Source organism: Trachypithecus francoisi, unplaced genomic scaffold (assembly GCF_009764315.1).
Source record: "Trachypithecus francoisi isolate TF-2019V2 unplaced genomic scaffold, Tfra_2.0 Lachesis_group11, whole genome shotgun sequence".
Classification (NCBI taxonomy): domain Eukaryota; kingdom Metazoa; phylum Chordata; class Mammalia; order Primates; family Cercopithecidae; genus Trachypithecus; species Trachypithecus francoisi.
This window is the reverse complement of record NW_022681456.1, coordinates 252910-280446: the sequence shown is the minus strand read 5'-3', so window position 1 is coordinate 280446 and position 27537 is coordinate 252910. Positions and strand designations below refer to the sequence as shown.

General features: G+C 45.1%; 1 protein-coding gene across 3 annotated transcripts; it reads left to right on the top strand.

The window, feature by feature from the left end:
* The first annotated feature begins 155 nt into the window (after positions 1–155).
* ZNF26 (zinc finger protein 26) lies at positions 156–27537 on the top strand. Of its 3 annotated transcripts, none has more exons than XM_033219973.1 (4): positions 156–653; positions 21680–21806; positions 22080–22175; positions 25103–27536. In XM_033219973.1, the coding sequence occupies exons 1-4, from the start codon at positions 621–623 to the stop codon at positions 26446–26448; spliced, it is 1602 nt and encodes a 533-aa protein (XP_033075864.1). In that variant the 5' UTR covers positions 156–620; the 3' UTR covers positions 26449–27536. The 3 variants fall into 3 exon arrangements, with proteins under 3 accessions (XP_033075864.1, XP_033075865.1, XP_033075866.1); XM_033219974.1 differs by lacking the exon at positions 156–653 and adding an exon at positions 10991–11019 and having other exon boundaries at positions 25103–27537; XM_033219975.1 differs by lacking the exon at positions 156–653 and having other exon boundaries at positions 21418–21806; positions 22080–22179; positions 25103–27537.

The window sequence follows — 27537 nt, the reverse complement described above, 5'->3', positions numbered from 1 at the left end:
TTCCTGTCAGGCTGTGCCCCTCTCCAGATACGCTGCAGCTGGAAGCCAGGCCTGTAACTAGGGAGCCTTCTCCGAGGATTCTGGGAGATGTAGTTTTTCCGGCGCTGTCGCGTCCTGGCGCATCGACCTATGACGCTCTTCCGCGTGCGCCGCACACCCTGTCTTAGTCGGGTGCGCGCGTGCAGGGCTGTTTCCGGCTTAGACTCAGTGGACCGAAATCTGGCCAGTGGGTGCACCTGGCTAGTCTGTGACCGCGGAGGCGCGGAGCTAAGCGGCTCGGATTATCCTGGGCAGACCAGGGACTTGACCAGCTAAACACCTCCTCTGTCCGGGGCGTGGACGGAGCCAGGCCAGCCGCCTGCTCTCCCGAGTCAGGGCTGCTGAACGGCACAAATCCATCGGTGCGACTCCTGGTACCCAGACCGGGAGGCTGTCTAGTCACGCGCGCTCCGCGTTGGGCGAGAGCTGAGGATCCGGCGTCCCTGCGAGCGACTCAGCCCCGGGACGGTCAGGTGCCTGGGGCCCGGGGCCCGCACCTGTCTTCGGCCAACGCATCCCTCACGGTCTCCCGCAGCCCGCGGGTCCTGCCCCCTAGGCAGCGCACGAACGTGGGCGTGGGGATGGCCACCAGTTTCCGGACAGCTTCGTGCTGGGTAAGTAGAGACTTTCCGTGTTTAAAAGTCGACTGGATACTGAGGGTGGCCACGTTGATCTCTTCAGGGTTACTCCCGGGAACTGAACTCACGTTCACCTGTAATTGTGTCCGTAGTTCACTAGACTACCCTCCCCGCCAAACCAAAGCTCCTCTAAAGCTCACCCAAGCTCTGGTCCTGCAGAAACGTGCCTCGTTGTAATCTGTGACGGGCAATTATACTGCACTTCATTGCCAGCTGCGGGCCCTGAAATCTGAGGATCCTCCATCTTTTCGTGTTTTCTACAGAAAGTTGTCTTATGCAGACCGTTGGAACTTCGTTGGAGAAATTACCAGTTCCTCCTTTTTCGTTTGGCCAAATGCTTGTTTATGGAGTGTCTTTTTGTGTGCTGAACTCTAGAGCTGGTGCTGGCAATGCAGAGATAAATTATGTATGTTCCTGATTTTAGAGGAGCTTTGGTTTGGTGGGGAGGGTAGTCTAGTGAACTGTGGACACAATTACGGGTGTATGAGTAGGGAGAAAAGGCTAGGAGCGGAGCCCGAGAGTCCAAGAGGTGAGGGGCGGGCCAGTGGATCATCTGGACTTTATGAATGATTAATGGAGTGAACCAGAGGGAAGACTTTACAAATGATTTGATTGCCAAATCCGTTGCACTCGGTGAGTGGTGGCGACGACGTTGCCGGATGTTGTGCTCTGCCCCTGAGCTATACAGCCGGAGACTAGGAATGCTGTTAGAAGAGGGACCCTGGGAGAGACTTTCGCAGGTGTTGAATATCCAATGCCTGTATTTCAGCCTGTAACTCACATGGGAGGTCTAAACTGGAAATATCTAAAGACATTTTACTATATTCGTGGAAGCTCAGAGTGTGACCAACTAGAACCCTCAAGAGGACCGAGGTGACGACTTAAGTTAATGAAAGGAAAGGACACAGTGAGGAAGGCTGTGGTGCTAAAGAAATGAGAGAAAGTTAGGAGTGGATTTTTCCCCGCTGTGAGTTTGTTCCTTTGTCAGAGATCAGTTGACTATATTTATATGGGCCTATTTCTGGACTCTTTATTGAGTTCTGTTGATTTATTTGTTCTTTCACTAATACCACACTACCACACTGTCTTGATTTTGGTAGCTTTAAAATAAGTCTTTTTTTATTCTGTTGAGACGGAGTCTCGCTCTGTCAGGCTGGAGTGCAGTGGAACAGTCACAGCTCATTGCAGCCTCGAACTCCTGGGTTCAAGGGATCCTCCCACCTCAGCTTCCTGAGTAACTGGGATTACAGGCACGTGCCACCACATCTGGCTAATTAATTTTTTTTTCTTTTTTTGGTGCAGATAGGGTCTCACTGTGTTACCCTGGCTGGCTGGCAACTCTTGGCCTCAAGCACTTCTTCCTCCTTGGCCTCCCAAAGTGTTGGTGGGATAACAGGTGTGAGCCACCATGCCCAGCCTATAAGTCTTGAAGTCAGGTTCATTCTCCTAACTTTATCCTTCTGCTTCAGTATCCTGTTAGCTAATCTAAGTCTTTTGTCTGTCTAAACTTTATAAGCAGTTCGTTAACATCTGCAAAATAACTTGCTGGGATTTTAACTGACAGTGCATTGAATCTGTAGATCAAGCTGGGAAGAGCTGAAGTCTTGAATATTGAGTCTTCCTATCCATGAACATGTTATATCTATGTAGTTCTTAGTTTTCGTTCAGCAGGGTTTGGTAGGTTTTCTCATATAGATTTTATATAATATCATTATATATTTTGTTAGACTTACGCCTAAGTATTTCATTGTTGTGTGTGCTACTGTAAATGGTATTGTGTTTTTTATTTCAAATTCAGCTTACATCTGTGTACAAGAAAGGGGTTGACTTTTGTACATTAAGTTTGTATCCTGCTGCAACCTTGGTATAATCACTCAGTTCCAGGAGTTTTTTGGTGTTTTTTTTTTTTTTTTTGAGACGGAGTCTGGCTCTGTTGCCCAAGCTGGAGTGCAGTGGCGCAATCTCGGCTCACTGCAACCTCCGCCTCCTGGGTTCAAGTGATTCTCCTGCCTCAGCCTCCTGAGTAGCTGGGACTACAGGCTCGTGCCACCACACGCAGCTAATTTTTTTGTATTTTTAGTAGAGACGGAGTTTCACCATGTTAGCCAGGATGGTCTCGATCTCCTGACTTCATGATCCGCCCACCTTGGCCTCCCAGAGTGCTGGGTTTACAGGCATGAGCCACCGTGCCCCGCCACTGTTACTATTTTGAACAGACTAGGTCAACTAAGAATAAGAAAAATAGCTAGGCATGGCCGGGTATTGTGGCTCAGGCGTGGCAGCTCAGGCCTGTAATCCCAGCACTTTGAGAGGCCAGGGCAGGTGGATCACGAGATCACATGTTTAAGACCAGCCTGACCAACATGGTGAAACCCCGTTGCTACTAAAAATACAAAAATTAGTGCCGGGCGTGGTGGTGCACACCTGTAATCCCAGCTGCTCAGGAGGCTGAGGCAGGAGAATCGCTTGAACTCAGGAAGCAGAGGTTGCAGTAAGCCAAGATCATGATACTGTACTCCAGCCTGGGTAACAGAGCAAAACTCTGTCTCAACAACAACAAGAAAAGAAAAATAGCTAGGCATGGTGGCTGACGCCTGTAATCCCAGTACTTTGGGAGGCTGAGGGCAGGAGGCTAGCTTGAAGCCAGGAGTTTGAGACCAGCCTGGGCAACGCAGAGACCTTGTCTATACAAAACAACAACAACAACAAAAAACCTAAAAAAAAAAAACCAAGTGTGCTAGTGTGCACCTGTAGCCCCAGCTACTTGGGAGGTGAGGTGGGAGGATCACTTGAGCCCAGGAGTTTGAGGCTGTCACACCACTGTACTCCAGCTTAGGCAGCAGAGTGAGACTGTCTCAAAAAAAAGATAAGAAAAAAGTTTTAATTTTACTTTCACTTATTCTTTCTTTGATGTTCTCAATTTTTAAAATGTATATCTGTGGCCGGGCCTGGTGGCTCCTCATCCCTGTAATCCCAGCACTTCGGGAGGCTGAGGCGGGCAGGTCATTTGAGGTCAGGAATTCAAGACCAGCCTGGCAAACATGGCGAAACCCTGTCTCTACTACAAATATAAAAATTAGCCAGGTGTGGTGATGCGTGCTTGTAGTCCTGGCTACTCAGGAGGCTGAGGTATGAGAATCACTTGAACCCAGGAGGTGAGGGTTGCGGTGAGCCAAGATCGTGCCACTGCACTCCAGCCTGGGCGACAGAGTAAGACCCTGTCTCAAGAAAAAAAAAAAAGAAATTGTATCTGTTTCTGACCTGTATTTTCCTTTTCTGCCCAGTTGAGGCAAGTTTACTTGTAACAGCAATAAATTATCTTAGTTTTTGAGAAAGTCTTTCTTTACTTTTGAAGGATAATTTTGCAGGGTACAGAATTCTGTTTTGATGGATTTTTTTTTTTCTCTAAACATCTTAACTGTTCACTCCATTTTCTTGCTTGTGTGGTTTCTGTAGGTAAGGTATTTTTTTTCCCCCTCAGGCTTATCTTTGATTTTTTGTGTTTTAAAAATGATATGCCTACATGCAGGTTTTTTGGCATTTATCTTCTTGGTATTCTCGGATTTTCCTCCATCTGTGATTTGGTGTCCGACATTACTTCCGCAAAATTTTCAGTAATTATTGTTTCATATATAGATGCTCCTTGACTTAATGATGTGGTTACATCCTGATAAACTCATCATAAATTGAAAATCTCTTTGTCAGAAGTGCATTTTTGACTTATAATATATTCAACTTATAATAGGTTTATCCAGATGGAGCCTCATTGTAAGTTGGGGAATATGCTGAATGTGTATTGCTTTTGCGCTGTTGTAAAATTGAAAAATACTAAGTCAAACCACCATGCGTCAGGCACCGGCTGTCTTTCTTCTGTTCTTTTCCTTTCCTTTGGGTATTTCCATTGTGCATATCTACACCTTTTATGGCAGTCCACAGTTCTTGGATATTCTGTTCTTTTTTTTTTCCCCAGTGTTCTCTTTGCTTGGAGGTCTGATTTTTTTCCCTCAATCTCATACCGTCTACATAGTACATAGCCCGTCAAAGGCATTCTTCACTTCTGTACAGTGTTTTTGATCACTAGTATTTCTTTTTTTTTCTTTTTTTTTTTTTTTGAGACGGAGTCTCGCCCTGTCTCCCAGGCTGGAGTGCAGTGGCTGGATCTCAGCTCACTGCAAGCTCCGCCTCCCGGGTTTACGCCATTCTCGTGCCTCAGCCTCCCGAGTAGCTGGGACTACAGGCACCTGCCGCCTCGCCCAGCTAGTTTTTTGTATTTTTTAGTAGAGACAGAGTTTCACCGTGTTAGCCAGGATGGTCTTGATCTCCTGATCAAGACGGGTGATCCACCTGTCCTGGCCTCCCAAAGTGCTGGGATTACAGGCTTAAGCCACTGCGCCTGGCCTCTTTTTTTTTTTTTTGAGATGGAGTCTCACTTTCTTGCCCAGGCTGGAGTGCAGTGGTGCGATCTGGGCTCACTGCAGCTTCCACCTCCCGGGTTCAAGCCAGTCTTGTGCCTCAGCCTCCTGAGTAGCCGGGACTACAAGTGCACACCACGGTGCCTGGCTAAATTTTGTATTTTTAGTAGAGACAGAGTTTCACTGTGTTGGCTAGGCTGGTTTTGAACTCCTGACCTCAAGTGATCTGCCTGCCTCAGCCTCCCAAAGTGCTGGGATTACTGGCATGAGCCAGTGCGCCTGGCCTGCTCATCTATTCTTGCATGCTGCCTACTTTATTCACTAGAGCCCATAACATATTAATCATGGTTGTTTTAAGTTTTCTCTGATACCTTCAACATCCCTATCATGCCTGGTTCTGATGCTTCTCCTGTCTGTGTGTGCTTTTTTTTTTTTTTTTTTTTGAGATGGAGTTCAGGCTGGAGTGCAGTGGTGTGATCTCGGTTCACTGCAATCTCCGCCTCCTGGGTTCAAGCGATTGTTCTGCCTCAGCCTCCTGAGTAGCTGGGACTATAGGTGCACGCCACCACGCCTGGCTAATTTTTTTATTTTTATTTTTATTATGTATTTATTTATTTTTTTCTTTGAGATGGAGTCTGCTCTGTTGCCCAGGCTGGAGTGCAGTGGTGTGATCTTGGCTCACTGCAAGCTCCACCTCCTGGGTTCACGCCATTCTCCGGCCTCAGCCTCCCGAGTAACTGGGAGTACAGGCGTCCGCCACCATGCCCAGCTAATTCTTTTTGTATTTTTAGTAGAGACGGAGTTTCACCGCGTTAGCCAGGATGGTCTCTATCTCCTGACCTTGTGATCCACCTGCCTCAGTCTCCCAAAGTGTTGGGATTACAGACGTGAGCCACCGCGCCCGGCCATTTTTTTATTTTTAGTAGAGATGGGGTTTCATCATACTGGCCAGGCTGATCTCGAACTCCTGACCTCAGGTGATCTGCCCACCTCGGCCTCCAAAAGTGCCAGGATTACAGGCGTAAGCCACTGTGCCTGGTCACCCTGTCTATGTTTATTTGCTTTTTAGTATTGCCTTGTCCCTTTTTGTTCATAGCTGGACATGATATACTGAGTACAAAGATTTACTTTTAATAGTACTTTACTAATGTGGTGGTGAGATGTCGGGAAAGGGTGAGCATTCTGTAGGCCCCTGATTAAGTCTGTCTCTTTGTGAGCCTGTTCCCCTGGACTCCGAACCTCACACGTATTTCCCAGGCCACCCCCACCCCATCCCTTAGATGGGACAGGATGGAATTTGGTATATCTCTTCCCTCAGGTTAGTTAGGCTCTGACAAAACCTTAGTAGATTAGGCTCTGGTAACCTGGTTGAGCTCCTGAAAGTAAAACTCAGAAAAGCTTGGGACCTTGTCTCCCTCCACTCCTACCATAAGTGGGTCCCCCTGGACTTTTTTTTTTTTTTTGAGATGGAGTCTCGCTCTGTCACCCCGGCTGGAGTGCAGTGGCGCGATCTCGGCTCACTGCAAGCTCCGCCTCCCGGGTTCACGCCATTCTCCTGCCTCAGCCTCCCAAGTAGCTGGGACTGCAGGCGCCCGCCACCATGCCCGGCTAATTTTTTGTATTTTTTTAGTAGAGATGGGGTTTCACTGTGTTAGCCAGGATGGTTTCGATCTCCAGACTTCGTGATCCGCCCATCTCGGCCTCCCAAAGTGCTGGGATTACAGGCTTGAGCCACCGCGCCCGGCCCCCCCTTGGGCGTTTTAATTTCAGACACGTACACACCTAGCCTCTAGCAGTTTGTCAGTTGCAGTTCAGGTATTTCTGTCCTGACACTGTTTCTCACAGAGGTTTGTGCTCTGGTAAGTGCTGTGTTTCTGCCTGTCTCTGATTTTGGGGACAGTGGTTTGCCCTGTATTTTCACTTCTCTTTCAGATCTAAGAAGAGTTGTTGATTTTTCAGTTTGTTAAACTTTTTACTTGTTGTTAGGACAGAGTGGCTGCTTCCAGGCTCTTTACATGCAGAACTGGAACTGTTAATTTTTGATGATACAGTTGCTATTTTTCTACATTCTCTGAGAACACAATTGTCTCTTATAACCACCCACCCATCGCAATCCCCTTTCTCTCCTCGGAGGTAATTGGTTTGGTAGATATTCTTCTAGGTCTTTCCCTATACATTTTTAATGCAGATGTTTATATCCTTAGAATGTTTGTGTTGGTTTATTTTTGTGAAGTTGTGTGATATTCTGTTGTATGAACATGTCATAGTTTGTCTCTTGTAATCATCTGTTATCAACATCAGTGTTTAGGTTGTTTTCAGTTACTGGCTATTTTCGATAACACTACTATGAATATTTTTGCACATTTCTTTTGGTAGACATCAGCTATCCTTTCTGCTAGGCACACACCAGGATTTTTCAGCCTCAGCACTATTGACATTTTGGACTGAATAATTCTTTGTTGTGGAGGAACGTCCTGTGCGTTGTGGGATGTTGAGCAGCATTCCTGGCCCCGACCCATGTAGGTGCCAGTAGCACTGCCCCACTGTGACAACCGTAAATGGCTCCAGACATTGTCAAATGCCCCCTGGGGGACAAAATCTCCCTCTTACCCATTGAGAACCACTGGGCACATACTTACGAGTGATACCGTTGAGTCACTGTATACATACATTTAAATTTAGTACATACTCTCGGTTTTCCAAAGTGGCGAAATGACTTCACGTTCCCAGTACCAGGAATTGAGAGCTGCATTTGCCCTACATCCTTTTATATTTTCATGGAAAAGAGGTTTTCCACTTTTCAAAAAATTGCAGCACTGTAGTTGATGTGGGTGTGTTGCGTAGGCGTTAGCAGCATTGCTCTCACCGTGTGCTCACTGGACAGTAGCACAACCCCAGAAGGATGGTTTGCTCCACATCCTGAACGGGCTGGTGGTGGCCGTTGTCCCGTTGATGCTCATTTCAGGGATCAGTTGTTTGTTTCTAAATGTCTCCTTGTTTTTTTTTTTATTTTATTTTAATTCCAATTCTCTTTTTATTCACTTTATACCACTTCTCTGTATTTTAAATACTTATATAGTTATGTATTATGATAGTTATTTGTAATATTGTCTGTTAACATCGTCTGGATCATGTGTGTGTCTGGATCAATTATCTGCCTATTCCTTTTGTCAGTCATATTTTCCTGCCTCATGTCTCAAAGTTTTTAATTTTTTGCTGACATTGTTTTAAAAGGAATAACCACAGAGGCTAAAGTTTACTGTTGTGGTTTTTTTTGAGATGGAGTCTTGCATTGTCGCCCAGGCTGGAGTGCAATGGCGCGATCTCGGCTCATTGCAACCTCCGCCTCCTGGGTTCAAGCAATTCTCCTGCGTCAGCCTCCCCAATAGCTGAGATGACAGGCGCCCACCACCATGCCTGGCTAAGTTTTGTATATTTAGTAGAGATGGTATTTCACCATGTTGGTCAGGCTGATCTCGACAAACTCCTGACCTCAGGTGATCCACCCACCTTGGCCTCCTGAAATGCTGGGATTACAGGGGTGAGCCACCACGCCTGGCCTTCCTGTTGTTTTATATCAGAGGATATTTCCCTTTTTCTCTGTCATGCAGTAGAGGAATGGCTGATCACTTCAGTTTAAACAGGAATTGAGCTGTTTAGGGGCTGGACTCTATTACCTGTGGCCTCAGGTTTCTGGATGATGTATTTATTGCAGGCTCATCTCTACTGGTAGGTACTTTGTTTCTGGAGCACCTTCAGGCTGTGGGGGACTCAGTCTGCCGTTCTAGCCCAGCCTGCAGCTTCTTGCACTGACCAGCACTCAACAGATGTCCCATGGGGAAAACTCACTGTCCACTGGGGCGCATCAAAACCTTCACTGGTTTCTCTTTCCCCTATAATAGTCCTCTGTCTGGGCTGAGCCCTTCCTTCACTGTTCTCAAGCTGAGCAAATGACCCAGGTGGGTAACAGCCAGCAATTTCAGCTCACCTAAGAGCAGCTCTTTTCTCTCTGCAATTTTAGTTTATTTAGTCCTCCTTGCTTCCACAGGTCTCTGTTTTTTTAAAAAGATAAGGGTATTTAAAATTTTCTAGTTGTAGCAGCAGTAGTCCAAGCATATGATTTTATTTTACGTTAACGAGAGTTAGAATTATTAGATGAAATAAAGTGAAAATTTTTCTTGGTATTTTCATTGAGAATTTATCAAATTTGCAAATTAATTTGTGGAAAATTAATATCTTTAATTAATTTATTTGAGACGGAGTCTCGCTTGCTTTATCACCCAGGCTGGAGTGCTATGGCACAGTCTTGGCTCACTGCCAGCTCCGCCTCCCGGGTTCACGCCATTCTCCTGCCTCAGCCTCCTGAGTAGCTGGGACTACAGGCGCCCACCATCACGCCTGGCTAATTTTTTATATTTTCAGTAGAGACAGGGTTTCACTGTGTTAACCAGGATGATCTCAATTTCCTGACCTCATGATTCGCCCACCTCGGCCTCCCAAAGTGCTGGGATTACAGGGGTGAGCCACTGTGCCCGGCAAAATTAATATCTTTACCATATAAGTCTACTCATCATAAACATGGTATATTGCTTCAATCTCTTCTGTACTTACATATTTTATCATGTGTATTTTTTGTTAGGTTTTCCTGCATTTTAAATATTTTTATTTCTAAGTACTTTCTAGATTTGTTCTGATCATATAGGCATTTTCTTATTATATTTTCTAGTTGGTTACTGCTAATGTACCAAAAAGCTGTTCCTTACTGATTTGTTTAAAAGTGCTACCCTGTTGACTTTTCTTACTGGTTCTCATGTGTTTTTGTTTGTTTGTTTGTTTCTTTGAAAGAAACATTTGATAGGGACTTAGGAACAGAAGCCATGTCTGTGTCTCAGGTGGTGGCAAGACAAGATGGTAGATCCCTGCACCCCCAGACCCAGGGCATCTAGACCATAGGGAGGGGTGGTTCAGAAGGGATGTGTAGGATAGTTGAAGTATGGTTGCGTGAAGATTGACCTAAGGGTAGGATTTATGGTAAGTACCTGCTCTGGCCCGAGGAACAATAGATGAACTGGAAATCTTACAGGCCTTCCCGGAACAGGAGTTAATCAGAAGCGCACGTGGTAGATGAGCTTCCAAGATGGTTTTGGCCTTCACACTTCACCTCCCAGTCCAGCTTTTCTATCTTAGGCACCCTCCTCTGAACCGTAGGGAGGGTGCTTGATATGGCGTAGCTTTAGCAGCAGTGCATTGGCAGTGGAAAACACATCAGGCTCAGGAGGATTCCAAATTAAGGAGATTCACAGGGTTATTGAATCATTTCTGGTCTTCAGGATACTATGACTTTGGTTTTCTCAGATGAAGTAAAGCATTGAGAGATACATAATAATTTGAATAATAGAAATATAATGCCCGCAAGGATTACAAACGAAAGAGAACTTTTGATTGTGCCGGAACAACAGCAGCAAATAACCTATTCCGTTAATGGGCCAACTAAAAGTGTCATGAAGAAAATGAAAACCTCATTCCTTTTTAGGGACTTCTTGTAGCAAGGAAATAATTCAGAATTAGCCCAAATTATAGGCAAATAATAAAAACTCAGAACAGCAATCAGAATCTAAAATTTTCTGTCTTCAGTTTTCCTACTTCTACCAAGAAAGAATAAATCATAGCAGGACCAATTTATTTGCAGACAAATTTTGGTCTCATACTTGGCCTGGTTATTTGCATAAAGAATGGCAAGAATAGTGACCAGCCATGTAGGCTTCTTTTAAGTTGACTTTACTGGAGCTTCTTTTTTTTTTTTTTTTGAGATTGGTGCACTCTGTCACCCAGACTAGAGTGCAGTGGTATGATCTCGGCTCACTGCAATCTTCGCCTCCCGGGTTCAAGTGATTCTCCTGCCTCAGCCTCCTGAGTAGCTGGGATTACAGGTACGTGCCAGCACGCCTGGCTAATTTTTGTATTTTTAGTAGATAGAGGGTTTCACCATGTTGGTCAGGCTGGTCTCGAACTCCTGACCTCATAATCTGCCCACCTTGGTCTCCCAAAGTACTGGGATTACAGGTGTGAGCCACCACTCCCGGCCTTGCTGGAACTTTTATAAGGAATTTTTGATTCGACTTTTTAAAAGCTTAGAAGGCCAGAAGCCAACCCAAGGATTTGCCGCTCGACTGTGCTTGTAACACCTGTATGAATTCCTGTCTTCTCGAGATCCCAAAATACCATGAGGTTCCTGAGCCTGTTAGAAAGTGACATTCTTTACTTGCCACAGGTCAGGAATCTAAGGTGGACAGAGTACCAGGCCAGTCTTTCCAAGAGGCTTTTTATCAGCTCTGTAAATCCAACCTACATTTCTCAAAGCAGCCTGGTTATATCTGAAAATATGCCATTCCATTTGAGGCCTTGATACAATAACCAGTCTTTCCAATTGTGTCCTTTTGCAAACGAAAACAGATTCTTGCTGAACTTATGTAAATAACTCTATTGCCATAAGATCAGAATACTCATGAATAGTTTCCAGATTTTGGAGAAATCAGGTAGAGAGAAAGGTAAATTTTGCTCACAAAAACATTCTTTACCCAATTATTCTAAGCTGTAAATAACTCAGAAAGATTCTTGACTCTTCTTTAATCAGAGCAGCAGCCTTCCAAACAGGATGTCATTTGTTCACCTTGGAACTGCCATCCACAAGTCAAGCAGCTCTTTGCCAGTCGGGTGAGAGCTGTTTATCAGGGACTGTAGAATCCAACAGCTGTTTACATAGTTCCAGAGTCAGTAGAACAGAAGCCATATCTGTGTCTCAGGCAGCTGCAAAACAAGATAGTGGATCTCCACCAGTTCTCATTTTATCTCAGCTGATTCTCTTAGTTTTGTTTGTTTATTTGTTTGTTTGAGATGGAGTTTTGCTCTTTGTTGCCCAGGCTGGAGTGCAGTGACGTGATCTCAGCTCACTGCAAGCTCCGCCTCCTGGGTTCAAGTGATTCTCCTGCCTCAGCCTCCTGAGTAGCTGGGACTGTAGGCGCCCACCACCACTCCTGGCTGATTTTTTGTATTTTTAGTAGAGATGGAGTTTCACCGTGTTAGTCAGGATTGTCTCGATCTCTTGACCTCGTGATTTGCCCACCTCAGCCTCCCAAAGTGCTAGGATTACAGGCGTGAGCCACTGCCCCCAGCCATCATGTGTTTTTAAAGGAAATGATTTTAATGGTTCATATAAAGTATGATATTTTCTTTTTCTTTTTTTTTTTTTGTTTTTTTTTTGAGACGGAGTCTCGCTCTGTCGCCCAGGCTGGAGTGTGGTGGCACAGTCTTGGCTCACTGCCAGCTCCGCCTCCTGGGTTCATGCCATTCTCCTGCCTCAGCCTCCTGAGTAGCTGGGACTACAGGCGCCCGCCACTACGCCTGGCTAATTTTTTGTATTTTTAGTAGAGACGGGGTTTCACCGCGTTTGCCAGGATGATCTCGATCTCCTGACTTCATGATCCACATGCCTTGGCCTCCCAAAGTGCTGGGATTACAGGTGTGAGCCACTACTCCTAGCCAAAGTATGATATTTTCTATAGGTTTAGGGAAGAAACACTTGATTGCGTCAAGGAAATTCCTTTTACTTTTAGTTTGCTTTAAATTCTGAGTTTTGAAAGTGTTGAGTTTTTTGTTTTTTTTTTTTTTTGCGGGGCAGTCTCGCTCTTGTTGCCCAGGCTGGAGTGCAATGGCGTGATCTCAGCTCACTACAACCTCCACTTCCTGAGTTTAAGCGATTCTCCTGCCTCAGCTTCTCGTCACCATGCCTGGTTAATTTTTTTGTATTTAGTAGAGACAGGGTTTCACCATGTTGGTCTGGCTGGTCTTGAACTCCTGACCTGAAATGATCTGCCCGCCTCGGCCTCCCAAAGTGCTGGGATTACAGGCGTGAGCCACCGCACCGGGCCAAAAGCGTTGAGTTTTATCATGTTCCTTTTGTTATGTCTATTGAGATGATTGACTGTTCCCCATGAATGTGCTAATGGGACTTATTTTATTGTTTTTTGTTTTTTAAAAATGTGGACTATCCTTTAATTCATTGGATAAACTCTTGGTGTAGTTTGCTATGTATGTATGTACAAATACATGCTATATATATATATACGCACACACACACACATATGCAGGATTAGTTTTACTTTACTAATATTTTTAAGTATTTTAATCAATGTTAATCATAAATGAGGTTAGATTACAGTTTGTGCTGTCCTTGTTTTGTCTGTAGGGTTGTGCACCTTTGTGTGATGCGTTATACAGGTGTCCCATCATTTCACAGCTCTACGTCAGATGAAATATACTGGGAATTTTCTGTTCTTTGGATGGTGTTAGAACTTTTATTAGTGTGGGACTGTTGCCTTTTTGGGAAGAGTATACCTTTGATCCTTTGACTACTACTTCAGTTTTTTAAAATGATCATCGACTAGTCTGTTTTTCTTTTCTTTTCTTTTTGAGATGGAATCTCACTCTGTCATCCAGGCTGGAGTGCAGTGTCGCGATCTCTGTTCACTGCACCCTCCGCATCCCAGGCTCAAGGAGTCCTCCCACATCAGCCTCTCAAGTAGCTGGGACTACAGATGTGTGCCATACCCAGCTGATTTTTGTATTTTTTTGTAGAGATGGGGTTTTACCATGTTGCCTAGGCTGGTCTTGATGAACTCCTGGACTCAAGTGGTCCACCCATCTCTGCCTCCCAAAGTGCTGGGATTACAGGTATAAACCACGATGCTCTAGCCTGGTTTTCCTAATTCTTGCTGGGGTAATTTTGGTTACTTTTATTTTCATAGAAAAATCTCCACTTTAAGTTTTCCAATTTATTGGAACAAATGTGTAAATACAGTCAGTTCTGCTATTTTGTTTGCTTTGACAACATGAATTTGTTTCCACACTATTGCTATATTAAGGAACAATGTGAGCTTTCCATCTGATTTCAGATAACCCTCTTTCCACCACCATGTAATAACTGGTCATTTTCAAGGTAAAGTGTCATATTTATTGTAGTGTTTATATGTTTGTTAACCATTTAGCATGTATAAAACTGCTACTGTTTTTTATCAGGTTCTAGGTTCTCTTTTTGTGTGTCACCAGTACTATGCCTTTACCCCATTTTTCCCATAAGCCCTATGGCTTTTTTTTTTTTTTTTTTTTGAGACGGAGTCTCGCTCTGTCGCCCGGGCTGGAGTGCAGCCGGATCTCAGCTCACTGCAAGCTCCGCCTCCCGGGTTCACGCCATTCTCCTGCCTCAGCCTCCCGAGTAGCTGGGACTACAGGCGCCGCCACCTCGCCCGGCTAGTTTTTTGTATTTTTTAGTAGAGACGGGGTTTCACCGTGTTAGCCAGGATGGTCTCGATCTCCTGACCTCGTGATCTGCCCGTCTCGGCCTCCCAAAGTGCTGGGATTACAGGCTTGAGCCACCGCGCCCGGCCAGCCTTATGGCTTTTTATGCGACTGAATGGTGTGATTTTTTGCAGCATATGCATCCCATTACAGTAGAACTGTTTATCATAATCTCTTGTGAAATTTTAAATCTCTTAGAGTTTGTGGACTGCTTCTTGGTCATAAAATTTTCTTTTAAAATTTTCTTTTGATCAAGCTAGGTCAATTCAAAATTTTAACCGTTATTTTGTATTTCATTTTTATTCTTTTATTTATTTATTTATTTATTTTGAGATGGAGTCCTGCTCTGTCGCCCAGGCTGGAGTGCAGTGGCGTGATCTCGGCTCACTGCAGCCGCCACCTCCTGGGTTCAGGTGATTCTCCTGCCTCAGCCTCCCGAGTAGCAGGGATTACAGGCGTGCGCCGCCATACCTGGCTAATTTTTGTATTTTTAGTAGGACGGGGTTTCACCATGTTGGCCAGGCTGGTCTTGAACTCCTGACTGCAGGTGATCTACCTACCTCTGCCTCCCAGAGTGCTGGGATTACAGGCAGGAACCACCATGCTCGGCCTATTTTTATTCATATCAAGCTTAAAGAAATAGTAAAAGGCTTTAAGTAGAATAGATAACAAGCCTCCTGGTCTACTTGCTGCTCCTGGTCTACCCACTCTCTGCTCTGCACCTTTCCTCTTCCATCCTGTGTCCCCAGAAGCAGCTGCTTTGGGCTCCATTTCCTCTTCTGGTATAGACCTCCAGGTTCTAACATGGTCACATCGACGTGATGTGTTCCATGTTTCTTCTCCCTCAGATTTAAAGTAACCAGCTTGACGAGTGGCCTGAACATAATAAGGGCACAGTAGTGTCTTCATTTTTCTCATCACAGCCTCAGTCTTGCTCTGTCAGCCCTTTTCTCCCTAGTGGTCGTGTGAGGAGAGCTGATGATGCTCTGATCACAGTCTTGTTTGTTATTAACTCTCAGTTACTTTCAGGTATGGGAAAGTTCAGTCCACACTCTCACTCCAAGCTCTCGTACATCCCGTCATTCTAGCCTGCACGGGAGATGGAGGAGGCTTGTCTATTCCCACTCCATTTACTTGTTGCCCTCCGGTGGGGGCTCCTTCTGGGTTGGGATGGGAAGATCAGTGGTTAGAGGAAAAGATACAAAGGCCCCTGTTGTGTGGTGGTCAGTACCCAGTGTTCTGATAGGCATCTGTGGGGTTTGTGGGGCTTGGTTAGAGCCTCTGACTGGGCTCTACCCAGCAGTTCCATGCTGTATGTGATTCTTTCCCTCACTGCTTGCAGACTCACCCAGAAGTCTACTCGCTGCCTCTTCCCCTGGGGTCTCCCTGCTGCAAGTAGTGCTGCTGAGGAGGGGCCTGCTAATGAGCTCAAGTGTCAAGTTCAGGAATCTTCTGGGTGTTCCTTGGGCCCAGGGAAACAGTGCCCTGCCTGAGGTGAGCTGCAGGGAGACGGTGCCCTTCCTGAGGTGAGCTGCTGAGCCCTCACTCCCCTGCTGCCTTTTAAAAGTCCCCCTGCAGTCTCTGCCTTCAGAATTTTTTTGTAGGAAAGCAGTTATCGGATCCTTGTTTACTTAAATTCCTAAGCACATGTCAGTTCCTTCTGAAAAGTCCCCAGATTTAGCCTGGTCAGTTCTTGCAGACGTCCAGGTTGTGTGTGGGGCGCTTGCACAGTGCCCTTTTCTTGGAGCCCCTCGTGTTTGAGAGGATGGATACCGGCTTCCCTTTCTTCCCATGTGTTCCTAGCAAGGTCACTTTTCTCCTTCAGTGACTCCCTTCTGTGGACTGTTTTCTGGTTGGATCTCCCCCATCTTCAGTCATTCATGGACCAGTTATTCACTACCTTCTTTCCTCCGTTTGTTATCCCCAGGCTTCTCCACCTCTTTTTTTTTTTTTTTTTTTTTTTTGAGGCGGAGTCTCGCTCTGTCGCCCGGACTGGAGTGCAGTGGCCAGATCTCAGCTCACTGCAAGCTCCGCCTCCTGGGTTTACGCCATTCTCCTGCCTCAGCCTCCCGAGTAGCTGGGACTACAGGCGCCCGCCACCTCGCCCGGCTCGTTTTTGTATTTTTAGTAGAGACGGGGTTTCACCGTGTTAGCCAGGATGGTCTCGATCTCCTGACCTCGTGATCCGCCCGTCTCGGCCTCCCAAAGTGCTGGGATGACAGGCTTGAGCCACCGCGCCCGGCCTTCTCCACCTCTTTAAAGGGGAAGTTCTGTAGTTTGCTTGGCCAGGCTGCTTGGTGTCCTCCTGGCCCCCTTCTTTCTCTAAGCGTGCCACGGTGTCTCTATCAGCTTGTGTTCTGGCTCTGTCCCCACAGGATGCCCAGAGTCCAGCCACTGCTTATCATCCCCATCACTGCCACCTTGGCCCAAGCCGCCTTCTTGCATTGGACTAACACAGTTGCCTCCTAACTGGTCTCCCAGGTATCTCCTCTTACAACCCCCTCCCTCTTCCACAGCAGTCAGGATGATCTCAAAATACGAGTCAGAGCGAGAAGCCTTTCAGTGGCTTCTCACAGCACGTGCGTTTCTGTCCAGATATCACCTCATCAGAGAGCTGCCCTGATCACCCTGTCTGAAGCAGCACCCGTGCCTCCTTGTCTCTGGTGACCCTGTCCCTTACCTGCTTGGATTTTTCGTTTGTTTGTTTTTTATTTTGAGACAGAGTCTTGCTGTGTCGCCCAGGCTGGAGTGCAGTGGTGCGATCTCTACTCAACTTCAACCTCCACCTCATGGGTTCAAGCGATTCTCCTGTCCCAGCCTCCCGAGTAGCTGGGATTGCAGGCGTGCACCACCACATCCGGCTAGTTTTTGTATTTTTAGCAGAGACGGAGTTTCACCATGTTGGCCAGGCTGGTCCCGAACTCCTGAGCTCAGGTGATCCACCCGCCTTGGCCTCCCAAAGTGCTGAGATTACAGGTGTGAGCCACGGTGCCCAGCCTGGATTTTGTTAAGAGTACCTAGCACCACTGGCATGTTAGGTAGTCATGTGTTGGCTGAGTAACACCCACCCTGGAGACCCTAGGTGGGTGGGACCTGGGAGCCTAATTTGTATACTGCTTTTAGCTATTTTCAGTTCACACCTCGTTGTCCTCATGCAGGATGACTGTTCCCAGAGCTTTTAGGGCTTCTGTGGGAGAGATGGTTTGCTGTGCCTCAGCTTACCTCTGGAGAGCTTCTGCTCAGGGAAGTCAGTTACCAGATTTTTGGCTTACTGTTTATTAAAAATTTATCAAAATATCTTACTGGCTTCTGTTTACGTAGTTCCCTTTTTTTTTTAGAGGTGTGTTTGTGCGTGCTATATTCCTGTATGTAATTTAAATGAGTCTCAGATAGAGGAGGATACTGATAGTCATGTTTAAATCTTCTCTCCATTCTCTCTGTTCCTACTTTCAAATCACATTTAGTCTCCACCTCAACCTCCCTAATGGGCATAAATCTTACAACTTTGTAGGTGTTTTGATTTGTGAAATTGTATATGGTAGAAAAGCCATCTAGCATAGAAGAATCATGGCCGAGTATTGATGAGCCAGTAGGGATGGTGACCTACCCGGAGGTGCCTGAGCAAGAGGAGCTGTTGGCTGTAGTGAGACCTTCATGCTACTTGGGATGCATAAGAAATGCCTTTAGTTTAAGTCCCTTGAGTTAAACTGATGTAAAAATGCAATTATTTTGTGCTAATTCTGTATCAGCTTTCATTGATTTAGCATTTACCTGATATCTTTTTTCATTTATTTTCTAATTTGTATTTTTTCTTTGGTGTATCTCATGAGTTTCAGACTGTCTTAGTTATGTTTTCAGTATGTTTTTTTCATTTATTTTCTAATTTGTATTTTTTCTTTGGTGTATCTCATGAGTTTCAGACTGTCTTAGTTATGTTTTCAGTATGTTTCTTCTAACATGAATATGTTCTTTGTCAGTCGGTTTTTTCTCTACTGTTTTGGAAGCTGTACTTCCTCCGCGCTCCCTCCCTACATTTTAGTGCTCGGTTGTCTTTAAGTCATTCACAGACCCACTGAACGTTTCCCTTTAAACCAAAGTCTATACAGTTGCATTTTCTCTTTTCCCAAGTGAAAGATGTTTCTTTATACCTTCATTTTCTATGATTCTCATCTATTTGCATCACACACATGCTTAAATCGTATAGCTGATAGTAATTTTAGTTCAGATGTGTTTGAATCAATATTTAGATTTATGTTCTGCTGTTTTCAGGGCTCACCATTGTATCCAGCTTCCCACCAATTCTTTCTGTGTCTTGATGTTGTCTGTATAGGGTGTATATTTTTTTTAATTTAAAAAAGTTGTTAAATTTTTTTTTAGAGACAGAGTCTGGTTCTGTTGCCCAGTGTAAAGTGCGGTGGCACAGTCATGGCCAACTATAGCCTCAAACTCCTGTGCTCAAACCATCCTTCCACCTCAGCCTCCTGAGTAGCTGGGACTACAGGTGTGCACCACCATGCCCACACATTTTTTGTTACTTGTAGAGATGGGGTCTAACTGTGTGACCCAGGATAGTCTTAAACTCTTGGCCTCAAGTGATCCTCCCGCCTCAGCCTCCCAAATGCTGGGATTATAGGCATGACTACCACACTTGATGGATGTAAATTTTCCAGGTGCTTGTATATTTGAAAATGTCTTTTATTTTCCCTTATTCTTGCCTTTTAGTTTGGCTGGTGTAAGATTTCAGAATCAGCATTGTTTCTTCTCCGTACTTTATTTCTCTCCCACTTTCAGGAAGCATTGTTCTTTCCTTTTAGTTGGTTATCAGGTGTTCTCTTTTTACTTTGTTTTCAGATGTTTCGTTACCATCTGCTTAAATTTGGACCTTTTTTTTTTTGGTTGACTTATCTTGCATTTCAATTGGTAGGTTTTTATCACGTGAACTCCTGTGTTTGTCTTCACTCCGGGAGAATTTTCAGGCCGTGTTTCTTCCAACATTGCCCTATTATTTCTCTTATTTATATAAACCTACATTGGCAATTTTTCTGTAAACTAGGACAATCATTCCAGGCTTGCTTATTTATTTATTTGAGACAGAGTCTCACTCTGTCGCCCAGGCTGGAGTGCAGTGTCACAATCTTGGTTCACTGTAACCTCTGCCTCCCTGGTTCAAGCGATTCTCCTGCCTCAGCCTCCTGAGTAGCTAGGATTGCAGGCGCCCGCCACCACGGCTGGCTAATTTTTGTATTTGTTTTTTTTTTTTTTTTTTTTTGAGGCGGAGTCTCGCTCTGTCACCCGGACTGGAGTGCAGTGGCCAGATCTCAGCTCACTGCAAGCTCCGCCTCCCGGGTTCACGCCATTCTCCCACCTCAGCCTCCTGAGTAGCTGGGACTACAGGCGCCCGCCACCTCGCCCGGCTCGTTTTTGTATTTTTTTTTAGTAGAGACGGGGTTTCACCGTGTTAGCCAGGATGGTCTCGATCTCCTGACCTCGTGATCCGCCCATCTCGGCCTCCCAAAGTGCTGGGATTACAGGCTCGAGCCACCGCGCCCGGCCTAATTTTTGTATTTGTAATGGAGACGGGGTTTCACCATGTTGATCAGGCTGGTCTTGAACTCCTGACCTTGTGATCTGCTTCCCTCAGCCTCCCAAAGTGCTGGGATTACAGGCATGAGCCACTGTACCCGGCCTCCAGGTTTATTTTGTAGTCTAGCTCTTACCTGTTCACCCATTGTAGCCATCGCTATGGTTTGAGTGTATCTTTCAAATTTCATATGTTGGAAATTTAATTCCTAAATTTATTCGTCGATGCTATTTGGAGGTAGAAGGTATTTAGGATTTGATAAGGTCATCAGGGCAGGGCCCCTATGATGGGATTAGTAGCTTTATAAGGATAGGAAGAGGGACCTGAGCTGGCATGCTCCCTGTCTCATCATGTAATGCCTTCCACCAAGTTACGACATAGCAAGAAGGCCCTCACCAGATGCCAGCACCATGCTCGTGGACTTCCCGGCCTCCAGAACCTTGAGCTAAATGAACATTTTTCTTTATAAATCACCCAGTTTCTAGTATGCTGTTATAAAAATAGAAAACAAAGACAGCAATCTTTTCTGTGTCTGAAATATTTGCAGTTCCTTGAATTGACCAGGCTCTACCGTGTGTTCTGTGTGATGCTTGCTCCTGGTACAGGGACTGCAAATTATGTTCCAATCTATTTTTTTTTTCTTTCTTTCATAATAGATTTGCCAGTTTTTCAGTTGGGCATATACAGAAACAGACTCCATTTCTGAATTTCCCTGCTGTTCCCTCCCAGTCCCCACTCTTTGCTGTTGCTTAGAATGCAGATGTGATGACTAGAGCCATCTTAGACTGGGTTGCCCTGGAAGTGGAAGCCGTGTAAGGTGGAGCAGAGATGGAAGCCCCAGACCAATTGCCTTCAGACTCCTGCAAGTAGAAGGATAAACTCTCTTGTTTATCCCCCTGTTCTCAGTTGAACCTCATCCACACACCTCCTGAATTGCCCTTTCCACCCCAACTTCTTGAGGAACACATCATGAATCTTCTGAGACTACTTGAGTGGCTCTCTTCATTCCTGTGCAAAATGTACCCTGGATGTTTTTACCAAGGACTCAGAACACCTTACTTTGTTTGCATGTATAAATGTTCATTCCTATCTACAAGATAGAAAGCTTCTTGAAGACAGAACTGGATTTTATTCATCCTGAAATCTTCAGGACCCAAGAGAGTACTGGCAAATAGAAGCTCCTTGATTTATTTTTTTTTTTCTTTTTTTTTCTTTTGAGATGGAGTCTCACTCTGTTGACCAGGCTGGAGTGCAGTGGCGCGATCTTGGCTCCCTGCAACCTCTGCCGCCTGGGTTCAAGTGATTCTCCTGCCGCAGCCACCTGAGTAGCTGGGATTACAGGTAGCCTGCCACTGCGCCTGGCTAATTTTTGTATTTTTGATAGAGACAGGGTTTCACCATCTTGGTCAGGCTGGTCTTGAACTCCTGACCTCGTGATCCTCCTGCCTTGGCCTCTGAATGTGCTGGGATTACAGGCGTGAGCCACCATGCCCGGAACTCCTTGATTGATTTTTAATTCTCTCACAGAGTAAATGCTAAACCAGACACAGGAAATAGTCGGTAGAGGAACATTTTTCCCTTCCCAGTTCCTCTACAGCTTTTCTACATCACCTAATGTAATTGCATCCAATTGAACAGGGTGTGTGTTATTTCAGGGATTATTGTCATTCAAGGATATATCTATGGAATTCACCTGGGATGAATGGCAGCTACTGGATTCTACACAGAAGTACCTATACAGAGATGTGATATTGGAAAACTATCATAACCTGTTATCAGTGGGTAGGTACTGCGTCTCAACATCACATCACTCAGATAGTGAGTAATAAATTGCCATCCCTTTTTTTGTTGTTGACCTACTCTGGAATCTCTGAAGTGCTTAATGATTATGAACTTGAACTTTAGGGGTCAAATTTCCTTCATCCCTATTTGTCCCTCACTTCCTAATTGTAATCTTTCCCCAAGTGAGATGAGCAATTTTGCTCTGTAGCTCTTGATTCCTCGGTCCTGTCCCTAACAGCCTGGTCCCCACCCTTTGTGATTTCCCATCAACAGGGTATCATGGTACCAAGCCTGACTTAATCTTCAAGTTGGAACAAGGAGAAGATCCATGGATAATAAATGCCAAAATTTCCAGGCAGAGCCGTCCAGGTGGGTGAGTGAGAACGAGGAAGGTGGGAGGCATGGGAGTGAGCTGGTGAGTACCTGAGGAGTGGGCACTCGCAGTGTTGTCTTCAGAAATTCTTCTGGAAGTCCTTGAGCTACTGGAGCTGACTCAGGATGAAGCCAGGAGCTCCTCAGATAAGGAAATCGCCGTCACTCTTCATATATTTGGGTTTTTCTTCCCCCTTACTGTTGAGAGGCAGGCATGCCCCTCTTCCCTGAACTCTGCTCCAGATTTGCTTTTGGGTAAGTTTGCCTCCTCCCCATGGTCATGGTCATGGGTTTCATTGGACATCGAGACCTTTAGGGGATTTCTTTTTCCCCTCACTTGGTGTGGCTCGTGGCCCTCTATTTCCCTTTCTTTTATTTCCTCCTTTGCCTTCCACAGTTAAATCCCCTCGACTTGACTCACAGTCTTAGCCCTGGTGCCCCCTGTATCTGAGTGATTTTACACACCTTACACTTCCCTTTTGCGTTGTCCAGAGGGGTATGTTTTCCCAGTTTGGCTCTCCTCTCCTATGTTGTAACTGTCGAAAGACTCTTCCATTCTGAAGGTTTAAGGTTTCCCCCCAGTGTTGTAACATCAAAAATGAGGTCTTTCTCTTTGGCACTTGAGTCCTGGGTTTTACCTGCCTGTGGGAGCGCTACCCCATGCTTTCCCAGACTTTACTCTCAGTATCAGAAATGGGGATTTCCTTCTAAAATTACCATTCTTCCTCAAAAGAAATAGCCAGAGTCCTTCATTTTCTTCCACAAGTTTCTTTCTTAGTGTTTCCATCTCTAAGGAGCAGTGCCATCTTGCCATTAAAGCTGTTGACTCCTCCCCTTCTGTGCTCCCACATCCAGTCCCTCAGCAAGTCATCTTAGTTCTCTCCCATATGTTCCAAATTTCCTCAATTCCAGACATGTCTTAGGTCATTCTTTCATTGCTATAAAGAAACACCTGAGACTAGGTGATTTATAAGAAAAGAGGTTTAATTGGCTCAGAGTTCTGCAGGCTGTACGGGAAGCAGGGCAGCGTTTGCTTCTGGGGAGGCCTCAGGTAGCTCCGGTCATAGTGGAAGTCAGAGCGGGAGCAGGCATATCACATGGTGAAAGCAGGAGCAAGAAGGGACAGGGAATGTACCACATAATATCAAACGACCAGACCCCACAAGAACTCACTGTCATGAAGACTGCACCAAGCCATGAGGGATCTGCTCCTGTGATCCGGATGCGAACACTTCCCACCAGGCCCGACCTCCAGCATGGGGGATTATAATTCAACATGAGACTTGGGCGGGAATAGGTATCCAAAGTATATCAAGAAGTGTAGTTCAAATTTTCTCATTCTGGACTGCTGCAATAACTGTCTAAAGTATTTCTCTGCCCTTTTCTTACTTTTTTTTTTTTTTTGAGACGGAGTCTCGCTCTGCTGCCCAGGCTGGAGTGCTGTGGCCGGATCTCAGCTCACTGCAAGCTCCGCCTCCCGGGTTCACGCCATTCTCCTGCCTCAGCCTCCCGAGTAGCTGGGACTACAGGCGCCCGCCACCTCGCCCGGCTAGCTTTTTGTATTTTTTAGTAGAGACGAGGTTTCACCGTGTTAGCCAGGATGGTCTCGATCTCCTGACCTCGTGATCCGCCCGTCTCGGCCTCCCAAAGTGCTGGGATTACAGGCTTGAGCCACCGCACCCGGGCCCTTTTCTTACTTTTTACAGAACAGTCAAACTGATCTTTTAAATGCAGAAGACTGAGATTTTCTGTAATTAAAAACCTTTAGGCTGGGCACCGTGGCTCACGCCTGTAATCCCAGCACTGTGGGAGGCAAAGGCGGGCAGATCGCTTGAGCTCAGGAGTTTGAGACCAGCCTGGCCAACAAGTGAAACCCCATCTCTACTAAAAATACAAAAATTAGCTGGGTGTGGTGGCGAGTGCCTATAGTCCCAGCTACTCAGGAATCTGACATGGGAGGATCACTTGAACCCAGGAGGTCTAGGCTGCAGTGAGCCAAGATTGCGCCACTGCACTCCAGCCTGGATGACAGAGCAAAGACCCTGTCTCAAAAAAAAAAAAAAAGGTCTTAGAAATGTAAAGAACTTTTTGCCATGGTTTTGAATAATTTGGTTCTGCTTTCATTCATTCACTCAGTGGGTTTTAGCTCTCCTGGCCTTTTTCTATTTCTTAAACTCTGTCAGTCAGGCTTCCTCCCCAGGAACTTTGTACTTAGTGCCGTGGCATGATCTCGGCTCACTGAAACCTCTGCTTCCCGGGTTCAAGTGATTCTCCTGCCTCAGCCTCCCTAGTAGCTGGGATTACGGGTGCCCACCACCATGCCTGGCTAATCCAAGTGCCAGTTTTAAACCTCTATTTTATTTTATTTTATTTTTTTTTTTTTTTTTTTTTTTTGAGGCAGAGTCTCGCTCTGTCGCCCGGACTGGAGTGCAGTGGCCAGATCTCAGCTCACTGCAAGCTCCGCCTCCCGGGTTTACGCCATTCTCCTGCCTCAGCCTCCTGAGTAGCTGGGACTACAGGCGCCCGCCACCTCGCCCGGCTCGTTTTTGTATTTTTAGTAGAGATGGGGTTTCACCGTGTTAGCCAGGATGGTCTCGATCTCCTGACCTCGTGATCCGCCCATCTCGGCCTCCCAAAGTGCTGGGATTACAGGCTTGAGCCACCGCGCCCGGCCCTAAACCTCTATTTTAAAAACTATTTTTGATTACTGGTAACTTGCTACCAGTTTTCACGAGGGGACCTATTTTGGTCTGTTTTGATTCAGTTCCCTTGCCCTCATGCTTGGCCAGTATTTCTTTTGAACCAGTGTGGTAGACTTGTTACCAAAAGAGAAAGGTTGATTACATGACAGTCCTAATACTGTTTATTTCCATATCAGGTTTATGTTATGATTCAAAAAGTTATCTTTTGTTTGTTTTTTGTAGATGGGTGGGAAGAATGGTACCAGAACAATCAAGATGAGCTTGAAAGTATTGAAAGAAGCTATGCTTGTAGTGTGTTGGGAAGACTTAATCTGAGCAAAAGCCATGATTCTTCAAGACAGAGACTCTATAACACACATGGGAAAAGTTTGACACAAAACTCAGCTTCAAGCAGAAGTTATTTGAGAAGGAATCCTGATAAGTTTCCTGGTTATGAAGAACCATATTTTCTTAAGCATCAAAGAGCTCATAGCATAGAAAAAAATTGTGTGTGTAGTGAATGTGGGAAAGCTTTTCGTTGTAAGTCACAGCTCATTGTACATCTCAGAATTCATACAGGAGAGCGGCCTTATGAATGCAGTAAATGTGAAAGAGCCTTCAGTGCCAAGTCAAACCTTAATGCTCATCAGAGAGTTCATACAGGAGAAAAACCCTACTCATGTAGTGAGTGCGAGAAGGTCTTCTCTTTCAGGTCACAGCTCATTGTCCATCAGGAAATTCACACAGGAGGGAAACCCTATGGCTGCAGTGAATGTGGGAAAGCCTACAGTTGGAAATCACAGCTGCTTTTACACCAGAGAAGTCACACAGGAGTGAAACCCTATGAATGCAGTGAATGTGGGAAAGCCTTTAGTTTGAAGTCTCCATTTGTTGTACACCAGAGAACGCATACAGGAGTGAAACCACATAAATGCAGTGAATGTGGGAAAGCCTTTAGGAGTAAGTCCTATCTCCTTGTTCACATCCGAATGCATACAGGAGAAAAACCCTACCAATGCAGTGATTGTGGGAAAGCCTTCAATATGAAAACACAACTCATCGTACATCAGGGAGTTCACACAGGAAATAATCCTTACCAATGCGGTGAATGTGGGAAAGCCTTTGGTAGGAAGGAACAGCTCACTGCACATCTGAGAGCTCATGCGGGAGAGAAGCCCTATGGATGCAGTGAATGTGGGAAGGCTTTCAGTAGCAAGTCATACCTTGTTATCCACAGGAGGACACACACCGGAGAGAGACCCTATGAATGTAGTTTGTGTGAGAGAGCCTTTTGTGGAAAATCACAGCTGATTATACATCAGAGAACTCATTCCACTGAGAAACCCTATGAATGCAATGAGTGTGAGAAAGCCTACCCCAGGAAGGCATCACTTCAGATACACCAGAAAACTCATTCGGGAGAGAAACCTTTTCAATGCAGTGAATGTGGAAAAGCCTTCACTCAGAAGTCATCTCTCAGTGAGCATCAGAGAGTTCACACTGGAGAGAAACCGTGGAAGTGCTCTGAATGTGGGAAATCCTTCTGTTGGAATTCAGGGCTTCGTATACATCGGAAGACTCATAAATGAGAAATCGGAACGATGCCATGTGAGAAACTGATGTTCAGGAGACTTCGGATAATATAGACAGGATTTATAAGCAGGAGGCCCTAAAACCATACTCATGGCAAAAATCAGAGAGGAGAGAGACCAACCGTATTTGGGATGAGTGTAAAAGCTCTCAGAAATAAGTTACAAATCTTTGTAGATGAAAATAGTGGAAGGAATGCGGAGCAATAAATGTATCAGATGTTGTAGTATCATCATGAAGATTCAGAGAATTTACACTAGGAACACCTTATAAGTTCAATAAATTGAGGAAGCATTTTCCCATTGAAAGTGTGTTCCATGGAAAGTCACATTCCAGATTTGAAGCTGTGTTTTTGTAAAATAAAATCTCGTTATGAACAGTTGACTTTTCATGGTGGAGTATAAAGTTGTTTTTTAAAAAATATGTAAATAAAGTAATGTTCAGGAAAAACACAGGGAGCAGATTCTTAAAGTTAAGGGATATTTCATATGACTTCCCTGTAACACTGAAAAGTATTTCTAAAATTTTTAGTATTTTATATTTTAATGTAACTTGTTCTATCTAACTATATATATATATATATTTGATAGTTTGTGGAATAATATCCCCCAGTATTTTCCATATTAAATGCTAATTGTCTTTTCTTTTTCATAAGCAGATCTGGCGTTTATTACAGGGCTGCCGCTTAAGAGAACTCATTGTAATGAACGTTTATTATATTTTGCAGTTCCGTGCCTGTTGTCCATTGACATGAGCACCCTTGTTTTCTCTGGAGAAATACCTCCCCTCTCTGGGGTGCTTCCTGTGGTAGTGTCTTTCAGGTATCCGTTCCACTAGCTACAGGTGAGCATTTACCCATTGTTGGATAATGGTAATCTCTTTTTCAGAATTTTGAGTCTGTAATTCATTCACACGTGAACCAGAAAATGTGGGAACTCATTCGTTCTTGTCCCAGAATTCTGTTGAGAACATCCATTCATTCTGGCTAATTGATTACAAGAGTAACTGTGGATACTATCCCTTTAGAACCTGCTTCTCTGATCTTCTGTTGTTTCCTCACTTCTCAATAAAAATGTCTTTTACTTTTT